Source organism: Simochromis diagramma, unplaced genomic scaffold (genome assembly GCF_900408965.1).
Source record: "Simochromis diagramma unplaced genomic scaffold, fSimDia1.1 OVJJ01000797.1, whole genome shotgun sequence".
NCBI lineage: Eukaryota > Metazoa > Chordata > Actinopteri > Cichliformes > Cichlidae > Simochromis > Simochromis diagramma.
Window position 1 is genome coordinate 1 of NW_024387096.1, and position 10,976 is coordinate 10,976.

Below are 10,976 nucleotides of genomic sequence, written 5' to 3' on the forward strand. Positions count from 1 at the left end.
GACTACAGGAGGAATGCTGACCCACATCCACCCATCCACATTAAGGGGACGGCTGTGGAGCGTGTGAGCAGCTTCAAGTTCCTGGGAGTCCACATCTCCGAGGATCTCACCTGGACGACCAACTGCTCCAAGCTGGTCAAGAAGGCTCACCAGCGCCTCTTCTTCTTGAGGACTCTGAGGAAGAACCACCTGTCCTCAGACATCCTGGTGAACTTCTATCGCTGCACCATCGAGAGCATCCTGACCAACTGTATAACAGTCTGGTACGGGAACTGCTCTGCCTCGGACCGGAAGGCGTTGCAGAGGGTCGTGAAAACTGCCCAGCGCATCGCCGGAGCACCACTTCCTGCCATAAAAGACATCTACAGGAAGCGGTGTCTGAAAAGGGCTGGGAAAAATCATCAAAGACCCCAGTCACCCATCACATGGACTCTTCACCCTCCTGCCCTCTGGGAGGCGCCACAGGAGCCTCCGGACTAAGACCACCAGGTACCGGAACAGCTACTTCCCCACAGCTGTCAGACTCCTGAACTCTGCCTCCTGACATCTGACCCACGTTAAACTCATGCACTGAACATACACACCCCCACAATGGACAACTGTACCCTCAAACACACAATAATAACATGGACTGAACCACCACTCACAACCACTAGCACTTTATATAGCCTCTGTAGAAACTATCTACACCCTCACTTATCTTAACTGCACTACTGTATAGCTCTGTGTAAATAATCATTCTGTACATTCAATAATCTTTAATCCTACAACTGTTACAACTTGCATAGTTCCCATTTCTGTATAGCTGTATATCTCAGATTCTGTAAAGTTATTTATTTCATATTCTGTATAGTTTTTCATATTATATCCTGTTCATAGCCTGTACATAGCTTGTACTCACTACAGCCTGTACATACTTATAGTTATAGAATATTCACAACATACTTCATACCGTGTACATTATAACATACCATAATAGACCCATTTCTGTAATATACTTACATATCTACTATTGCTAATATATATTGTAATATACCTATATCACTAAAGCACTTCTGGATGGATGCAAACTGCATTTCGTTGCCCTGTACCTGTGCATGTGCAATGACAATAAAGTTGAATTCTATTCTATTCTATTCTATTCTAAATAAATAAAACTGTAAAATGATTATATTTAATTTTTGTGTTATTTTTTTTAATGCAAATGTTTCTATTTTATTGCTGTGTTTTATGAAGACTTGTCTGTTTTTTATCATAGAACATATTCTTGTGAAATGTTTCCAGTAAATACAGTGAACTTGTACTACCACTACTACTGACTAGATGTAGCCAACTTCATGGAATTAAATTAGCATTACTGTCCTAAACTTTGTGTAAGTGAAAATCCAAGGAGCAGGGAGAAACGTGCACAGCTTTGGTCTCATGACTTATAACAGGGCTCACTGCACAGGTTAGTCATTTATTGTAAGTCTAAGTAACAACAGGTTTCCTCTCACATCTCGAGAAACGTGTAGGACCGATCCCCGTAAAGTCTGTTGGCAAGACTGAGGGAGTATGGAGCATCAGCCTTGTTCAGATCAGTTAGTAGTTTGGCAAACTTGGCGTGGACATCGTCCTCATCGGTCTGGGGTTTCAGACACTGTGAACAGCCAGAGAAGACTTACGTGTTATAAAGCCACGATGAACAAAAGACAGATGAAAGACAGCTAATATGGCTAACATAACTCTGCATTGGCCTTTTTGAATGTATCAATGTTAGTTTGTTTTCATTTGGTAATAGCTTTCTCATAACTAACATCCACTGAATGATTGGATTCAAAGTCTTAAGGAACTGAAGAGCTCAGTAGTAATCTGTATTTACAAGGCCTCCTGCATCTTTTGGAAAGAATACAGAAAAAGGACAAACAGACGCAACAAACGCTCAAATATGTTAAACATTTAGAACATGTATGATGTTATGCTTTTGTTGACACTGAACTTTTCACCTGCTGCATAAATCTGCTTTCTACTAATTCTGTTTTAAGGTGTTAGCTATGTGTTGGATATATGTGGTGGGGAGTTTGGTGTGAGATACTCTGGAGCTAAAACCTTGAATTTCCCTGTCAGATCACAGTTATTCGCTTTGCTACCACCTTGCGCAGGTAGCCCGGCAGTCTGGTTTGCTGCTGAATCTGCGTCTGCGTCTGCATCCGTGTCTGCATCCGTGTCTGCATCAGGGTCTGCATTGGCGTCTGTAGCGACGACGACGTTTCTGACTGTGTTTGTGTCGGTTTCTCTTCTGCCGGCTTTGGTTTTTCAACCTCAGTAAAGCCGAGGACCTGTGAGGGAGGAATCACTGTTGACATTTTCATAGTTTGTTTGTGTGTGAATATGTGAATGCATGCATGCATTACACATGTTATTTGGATATAAATATGTTTGAGCAGACATTCTGTGGTGACGGAACGGTTCGCAGCCGAGGTGTGAAGCAGCAGGAATGAGGATCAGCACCTCCAAATCTGAGGCCATGGGTTGGAGTGCCACTCCGGGTTCGGGGATGAGGAGCCAGCTGAGGGGTTCGGGGCATCTGACAAGGATGCCTCCTGGGCGCCTCCTGGGTGAGGGTTCCAGGCATGTCCCACCTGGGAGGAGGCCCGGGGCAGACCCAGGACACGCTGGAGAGATTATATCTCTCGGCTGGTTCTAGGAATGCCTTGGTGTTCCCCGGATAAGCTGGAGCAGGTGGCTGGGGAGAGGGAGGTCTGGGGCTCTCTGCTTAGGCTGTCTGCCCCCGTGACCCCAGCGGCCTCGGTTAAAGCGGATGAAGCTGGATGGTCCCCATCTTTAAGAAGGGGTACCGGAGTGTGTGTTCCAACTACAGGGGCATCACACTCCTCCGCCTCCCTGGGAAGGTCTATGCAGGGTGCTGGAAAGGAGATGTCGTCCGCTAGTCGAACCTCGGATATCAGATGGACACTGCGGTTTTGTCCTGGTCGCGGAACACTGGACCAGCTCTTTATCCTCTCGAGGATACTTGAGGGTGCATGGGAGTTTTCCCAACCAGTCTACATGTGTTTTGTGGACTTGGAGAAGGCATTCGACCGTGTCCCTCGGGGTGTCCTGTGGGACATATCTATCTAATAGACTCCAATTTGTGCATGTAAATGGAGAGTCCTCTTCACACACTGAGGTTAATTATGGAGTTCCACAGGGTCAGTGCTAGGACCAATTCTGTTTACATTATACATGCTTCCCTTTAGGAGCATCAATTAGAAGACATAGTATACATTTTCACTGCTATGCAGATGACACCCCAGCTCTATCTGTCCATGAAGCCAGATAACACACACCAATGAGTTAAACTGCAGGAATGTCTTAAAGACATAAAGACCTGGAGGCCGCTAACTTTCTGCTTCTTAATTCAGATCAAACTGAGGTTATTGTACTCGGCCCTGGAAAGCTAGAAATATGGTATCGACCAGATTCTTACTCTGGATGGCATTACCTCGGCCTCCAGCAACGCTGTGAGGAACCTTGGAGTCATTTTTGACCAGGACATGTCCTTCAACGCACATATTAAACAAATATGTAAGACTGCGTTCTTCCATTTGCGCAACATCTCTAAAGTTAGAAATATCCTGTCTCAGAGTGACGCTGAAAAACTAGTTCATGCATTTATTGTGTGAATGTGTGTGTGAATGGGTGGATGACTGGATATGTAAAGCGCTTTGGGGTCCTTAGGGACTAGTAAAGCGCTATATAAATACAGGCCATTTACCATTTATTACTTCCAGGCTGGACGACTGTAATTCATTATTATCAGGATGTCCAAAAAACTCACTGAAAAGCCTTCAGCTAATCCAAAATGCTGCAGCAAGAGTCCTGACAGGGACTAGAAAGAGAGAGCAGATTTCTCCTGTTAAATCCAGAATTGAATTCAAAATCCTGCTCCTCACATACAAGGTCTTAAATAATCAGGCCCCATCTTATCTTAATGACCTTGTAGTACCATATCACCCTATTAGAGCACTTCACTCTCGCACTGCAGGCCTACTTGTTGTTCCTAGAGTATTTAAAAGTAGAATGGGAGGCAGAGCCTTCAGTTTTCAGGCCCCTCTTCTGTGGAACCAGCTTCCAGTTTGGATTCGGGAGACAGACACTATCTCTACTTTAAGATTAGGCTTAAAACTTTCCTTTTTGCTAAAGCATATAGTTAGAGCTGGACCAGGTGACCCTGAATCCTCCCTTAGTTATGCTGCAATAGACGTAGGCTGCCGGGGATTCCCATGATGCATTGAGTTTTTCCTTTCCAGTCTCCTTTCTCACTCAGTATGAGTTAACAGACCTCTCTGCATTGAATCATATCTGTTATTAACCTCTGTCTCTCTTCCACAGCATGTCTTTTATCCTGTCTTCCTTCTCTCACCCCCAACCGGTCGCAGCAGATGGCCCCGCCCTCCCTGAGCCTGGTTCTGCTGGAGGTTTCTTCCTGTTAAAATGGAGTTTTTACTTCCCACTGTCGCCAAAGTGCTTGCTCATAGGGGGGTCATATGATTGTTGGGTTTTTCTCTGTATCTATGAAGCGCCTTGAGGCGACTTTTGTTGTGATTTGGCGCTATAATAAATAAAATGAATTGAATTGAATTGAATTATCTGAGGAAGAAGCAGAGTTGGGTTTGTTTCCAGCTGAAATCATCCAGGCTCAGGAATTTGAATCGATCCACATCATTTCTGCTTGAACTAGAGAACATGAGTGTCGACTTACATTTGGTCTGTGAGACACATGTCCATAGTGACAGTATTTGGGTAAGAGGGCATTACTCACCCTGGTCGCATTTCTTCAATATCAGGCCACCAAGTTCAGGAACTCGTTCTTTGCAGCCCGCGCAAGGTAGGAGGTCTCCAGAGTGGGAACCATCGGGAAGTTTTCACAGTCTGAGCAGGAGGGACTGGAGGCACGTGAGCTGTTCTCAGGGTCCTTTAACACAAATCACACCAAGTCAGAATCAAATAGATAACCTGTCAATACCGTTTGCAGATCGAGGTCATGTTCCTAAAAATATGTTTACTTCTGGCCCATGGAGCCACAGCGGGAGTCCGACAGAGAGGAAGGTTAGAGGAAGGGGTGAGGGTGGCACTGCTGAAGCTCGCTCACGGATAGGATCACGTCCGATCGGTGAGATGAGAGTAAAGCTGAAGTGAAACAACAGCAGGATGAGGTAGACGTCATATAGGAACTCCCTGATGTGACACAGAAAGGCTATTTTTTATTTCTTGTATTATTTCTCACCTTGCAGTCAACTGATGACTGTTCACCAGCTGGTTGTATTCAGTATTGAAGGTGTGTGTCAGAAGGCGCAGGCACTACAACACAACAGGAGAACAAGACCGATCAGCTCCGAGCAGAGAAGGAAGAAGGCAGCAACAAGAACGCCCACTAAGCCCACGTTTTTCTCACCTTGGTGGCCAGCTCCTTCTCACGCTTCTCAAAGGTGGTGCTGGAGATCTGCGAGGAGACGGAGGTGGACGTGGACAGAGTGCCGGAGCTCACGCTGGGGACAGAGACTTAATCAGGGACTTGGTGGTGGGAGCTGTTCCCACGGGAGCCGCCTCTCCCAGAAGGTGACGGGTCTTTTCCACCTGGAAGAAAGATGGGGGCGAATGTGAGGTGGGGAGAAGAGGGGAGGTTAGTCATGTAAAGTCTGTACTCTAAGAAAAACTTTTTAGAATAGCACTTTGGTCTTTGAGTTGAAAAGTCATTTTTCCCTCTACGATATTAAACAGATTTATTTCTTTATGAATCTTTTAAGGCCCCACCTCCTGCAGCTGCTTCCATCTTCTCCAGCTCCCACTGGTGCTCTAGGATGAGGCTATCTCCTCTGGGCCTCCAGCCGGCCAGGTTCTCCTCTCCACGCACATAAGCCACTGATGTGTCCAGCACCTTCCTCCTCCTCCTCTGCATCCCTGCTCAGGACATGAGCCCTCATTAGGATGAAGCTCTCCACAGAATTATGATAAAACAGCTGCCGTTCTTTAAACATGTTTCATGGCCGCTCACCTGGGCTTCCAGTGTCAGACATCTTACACAAGCTCAGCTCGTAGATCCCAGTCACTCGGTTGCTATAATGAAGCAGAAGTTTTTGAACAAGGAAACTTTGTAACAGGGCAGATATCTTTGATTGTGAAACAGAGATGGCCACAGTGCAGCAGCCCAGATTTACCAGTCACGGAGTTTTGGAGTATCCAGTCCCAAAGAGGTTCTTGAGAGAACGGGGTGGGGAAATCTTGGCGTCTCTGGATTAAAAGACCGGCATATGTCTTTGGTGATAATGGCAGGCTGGATGCAATGGTCCCAGCTGCAGAGAGGAGATAAAGGGTGTGTGTTAGACACGATGACATCAAGAGACTTAAAAACACGTACAAACAGGTACAACACGGCGGAGCAGCGGCTTGACCTCCAGGATACGCAGATAAGGTCATGTAGCTCTTCTCTCCGTAGGGAGTGACGCGGTTGAGCAGGAGGGAACCTTTTAAGGGGTGTTTTTATTTGTGCTCCCTGGCCTGGAAATAAACGGTTTCCGATCAGACCTGCTTCATCTTGTGCCCTTGGTATCTGACTCGCTTGCTCCCCCATGCATTTTAAAAGAATCCTTCTCTTCAGCATGAAGTTCTGGCTCAGCTTTAGTGTCTGCGTTACATGTACACAAAGACAGAAACAGTTCAATGATAAAACACACAGTGGAATAAAATTGTAAGACGTCATCAGTTGATGCAGTTTAAGGACACTTGTTCTTCTGTGCAGTCTCACCCTGGAGCTCACGCTTCTAGTTCATGCCATCATGACCAAAGATTCTTCAATTAATAGTTTAAAGATGTCCATGAATGCACTGCTAACTGCTCTTCACCCTGATAAAATCAACATGCATTAGAATAAGAAACACTTTTACAAAACCAAAAGCTTCACTGTGTTTTAGTGATTTATACGTCTACAAAACCGGTTCAGTTTGTAACTGAGAGAGCGGCTCAGTGGCGCTGAATTATATTTCCAATAGAAACACAATTTCATATGTTGTAGTAAACAACACACTACCACAAGATGCAGCCTAGACCTACTTTACCATGCTGTTCCAGTAAAAAAGAAAAAGTGACAGAGCCTTGAAGAGTGACAGAGACACTTTGTAGAACTCATCTGTAATGTGTCACCTTTTCTGTAGATGAAGAAGTGCTTCCCTTCGTTTAAAGTAAATACAGGCTTACAAGATCCTCTAAACATGGTTTCTGAAATAATCCTAAACACAATCATGAAATCAAAAATGCAAGAAACTATTTATTTAATCACTCTTCTTAACTTAATTCCTTAACTTAGTAAAAAATAAAAATAAATAGAGAAGAACTTTCTGCTGCCTCACCTCTGTCAGTTTTTCATGCTGGTGCAAGAACAGGTGGAGGTGCAGGTGGACTCTGACTTCATTGTGGTTTGTATGTGCAGGCAGGAGTGGTGACATCTCAGGACGCAAGGGTTGTCGAGCACTGGTGACTCCTGCTGCGACGCCCCGTCTGACTGTCCTGAGCTCTTGGTCCTCAGCAGACGGCCCACACACTCATTCGTCAAGTTAGTCAGCCATAACCTGCTGACAACTTGTATCTGGTAGCTTTTTCACATCCTGATCAATGTTGTTGTCAAGTGTGTCTCATATACACTATTATCTCAGTCACAGACAGCATAGCATGAATCACAGTAGATACACAGTAACGCAAAAACAGCAGGCAGTCATGTATGTGTCGTCACTGTTTGACTGAGGCTAGCTCATACATGGAATGCAAAGCAAATGCTGCATGTGTGTGCAGATCCACACATGCACTGCTTAAACTTCCCTAGTTTAACAAATGGGTGAAGGCAACAACAGAAGTTTTCAACATCTTTTTAAAGATGCTTCTATCCCCCCGCTGTACCTCCTCCTTCTCGCTGAGACTTCAAGACAAACCGTTCTGCTGCTGACAAGGCCACTGATACTGTTTTGTCCCTCTCTGGACCCTGTAGACGCAGCGCAACCACAGAGAGAAGTAAATCAGAGGAATAAAATGCAAATGATATTGCTTACACTGAACAGCAACACCCAGGTGAGGATTATCTATGCCAAATTTTCCAAACAATGAACAAACCGTGCCCTTTGTCTCACCATGTCTAGAGTGTAGAGGTCAGCCAATGTCGCTCGGATCTGCTGCACAGCTTGAGGCTGGTCTGGGAAGAATCTTGTCCAGGACTCCAGGTCTGGGGAGCACTTGCTGAAACCTTCTTGGTACCAGCCAGGGTGAGCGCTGATATCTGACACTTCACAGCTCGAGAGCGCTCCATGAGGAGACGAGCATCCCAGCTCTGCAATGGAAAACAGACAATGAATTCTCTGCTTTTATCAATTAGATGCATTCTGTATTAAAAAATTCCGTTAATTGGGCCACTTTGTGCTGGAAGAAATTTTCCAGCATAAAATAGCCTCTATCATTTCACTAACTAACTTATTTCACTGCTGCTAATGACGTTTCACAAACTGTCACAGGTTTTTTAGCTTCGTTCGTATAAACTTTCTTGTGGTTGAGATTCCCGAGAAAACAGCCAGCACACTGAGCAGCAGAGGGTGACAACAGTTGGTTTATAATACGCTGAGATTTGACAGACAGAGACAGAAGAATGAAGGAGAACAACACAGAGTCACGCTATCAAGGAGAACCTGGACGGTAGATTCAGCAGTTTGGCTTGAAACTTGCAAACTGTTTTAACTTGTTATGTCCGATTAAGTTTTCCTTCCAGGATGCTCGCCAGTTTTCTTTCACTTGTTTCCTGCCAGCAGAATGCACACACAGCTGCAGTAACTACACACAATGTTGCAGAAAACATGGAGCAGCAACAAACATGTGTTGGTCTCTAATCACCCATTCAAACTCACACAGCGACAGGTCTGTGGTCACTTATATCAGCCAATCAGGGCTAGACTTGGTGTTGCTTAGCAGGGAAAGAAATAAACTCAATGATAATGACGCTCCAGTTTCTCATGAATACGAATCACTTTAAGCAAGTCTGCAGGTTTCATTTAGTGTTTTTAACTAAACTCTTTGATGTAATCATTCTGAGTGCAAATCAAAAGTTGGACCTGTTCAGAAGTGTAGTTGTCGGGCATGTAACCGTTCCTGAAACACGCCACAGTTTGCCGTCCCTGAAGTGAAAGTGACACAAAAGACACAATCCATGTCGACACACAGCGACCTCCATCTCCTCTTCATCCAGTTTGGAGGCCTTCCTTGAAGTCTCTCGTGCTGCTGTCCACTGGGAATCCCCACATGTGCCTCTTCCCCGTGTCTACGACATGTAACAAATATATAAAATAGCAAGAAATTATAAAGTAAATGACAAGATTTTCCATTTACTCTAATTTAACAGTAGTCATCTTGCAGAAGACAGTCGTTTGGTTACTATAGTAAAAACTATTATGTCACACAAACACAAAGAACATCAACAATGAGCACCTTTCTTTTTGCTGAAAGTGATATAGCTTTCTGTTACCATCAACTGAAACCGCCAACATTTCAGGTGTGCATGCTGGGCAGCTGAAGCTGACATCACAGCACAGCTGCTCTTCCTCATCCAGAAAGCTGTGCTGCAGTGCATCGCTTTTGGCACGCCCAGTCTGTATGTACAGAAACATAACAGAGGAGTAAATATTTGCATCTGCTTATTGAAAAACAATATCAAAGAAATACTTCACTCAGCCTTCCCCCACACTTGCAGTTGCTTGCAAAAGTATTCGCCCCCCTCAGATCTGTGGCAAGATCTGAAACTGCTGTTCACAAACGCTGTCCATCTAATCTGACTGAGCTGGAGCTGTTTTGCAAAGAAGAATGGGCAAAGATTTCAGTCTCTAGATGTGCAAAGCTGGTAGAGACAGACCCTAAAAGACTGGCAGCTGTAACTGCAGCAAAAGGTGGTTCTACAAAGTATTGAGTCAGGGGGCTGAATAATTACGCACACCCCACTTTGCAGTTATTTATTTGTAAAAAATGTTTGGAATCATGTATGATTTTCCTTCCACTTCTCACGTGTGCACCACTTTGTGTTGGTCTTTCACGTGAAAGTCCAATAAAATTGATTCATGTTTGTGGCTGTAATGTGACAAAATGTGGAAAAGTTCAAGGGGGCCGAATACTTTTGCAAGCCACTGTAGTACCACGCTCCAACAGTTTTGCAAAAGCTTCCCTGGAGAATCATGGAGAAAATACTTTTAGTTCCAGGAAGGAGCTCAAGAGGTCTAAAGTGTAAAGAGTAGACATGTTGACAGATGCTGGCCAATATCCACTCCTAACCAGGTCCTTTAAATCAGGGCTGCACTGCTGCTGCCATGTTTGACATCTGTGTATCGCCTGGTGCACATCATAACGTCCTTGGACCAAAAAGAAAAAGAAACAACATGAATAATACACCACTGCCTTCACAGATGACTTCTGTTAAAGCAATACCATGTTCTGATTGTACAGCAAGGGCAGAAAACATGCTCCATCACACTATGTTCAAATCCATCACAGAAACCTAAATAGCAGGTTGCTGTTTACTATTAATGTCGATTAAAATCACGATTTTTCCTGCTGATACTGTGAAGTTTACGCAACCCACAGGAGCAGTTTCAAAGCTTCACTGTTGGCAGAATGCGAGCTACCAAGAAAGAGAAAACCACTTAAATAGATTCTTTCTAACTGGCTGTAGACACATATGAAAACCAAAATTGAGTGAATCTCATGAGGAAATATCTTGTATATTGGTGCAATTTTGACCGTCCACTCTAATAATACATGTGGTTGGAGGAATGGCTTTAAAAAACATCAATAACACTTTCTCTGCTGTGGAGTGGCTGATGTTCGTGATGTAGAACATCACAATCCCCACAGAACCATTCCTCTGGAAGACACTCTCTGCACATAGACAGGACTTTGAACAAATTCAGCAAAAT

The 10,976-nt window shown here is 44.4% G+C and overlaps 2 protein-coding genes and 1 long non-coding RNA gene across 3 annotated transcripts; all 3 read right to left on the reverse strand.

Moving 5' to 3' along the window:
- Positions 1-1,477: 1,477 nt before the first annotated feature.
- On the reverse strand, positions 1,478-2,414 carry LOC120742955 (putative uncharacterized protein DDB_G0290521). Its single transcript, XM_040046486.1, has 2 exons — positions 2,133-2,414; positions 1,478-1,639 (listed from the first exon to the last, which is right to left on the reverse strand). Exons 1-2 carry the CDS (start codon positions 2,388-2,390, stop codon positions 1,493-1,495), a joined length of 405 nt encoding a protein of 134 aa, XP_039902420.1. The 5' UTR covers positions 2,391-2,414; the 3' UTR covers positions 1,478-1,492.
- A 5,488-nt stretch (positions 2,415-7,902) lies between these two features.
- LOC120742954 (glutathione synthetase-like) lies at positions 7,903-8,407 on the reverse strand. The gene is made up of 3 exons (XM_040046485.1): positions 8,389-8,407; positions 8,160-8,356; positions 7,903-8,014 (listed from the first exon to the last, which is right to left on the reverse strand). The coding sequence occupies exons 1-3, from the start codon at positions 8,405-8,407 to the stop codon at positions 7,916-7,918; spliced, it is 315 nt and encodes a 104-aa protein (XP_039902419.1). The 3' UTR covers positions 7,903-7,915.
- A 32-nt stretch (positions 8,408-8,439) lies between these two features.
- LOC120742956 lies at positions 8,440-10,928 on the reverse strand. The gene is made up of 3 exons (XR_005698000.1): positions 10,252-10,928; positions 9,502-9,662; positions 8,440-9,334 (listed from the first exon to the last, which is right to left on the reverse strand). It is a non-coding gene; the product is annotated as an uncharacterized LOC120742956 (long non-coding RNA).
- Positions 10,929-10,976: the final 48 nt, after the last annotated feature.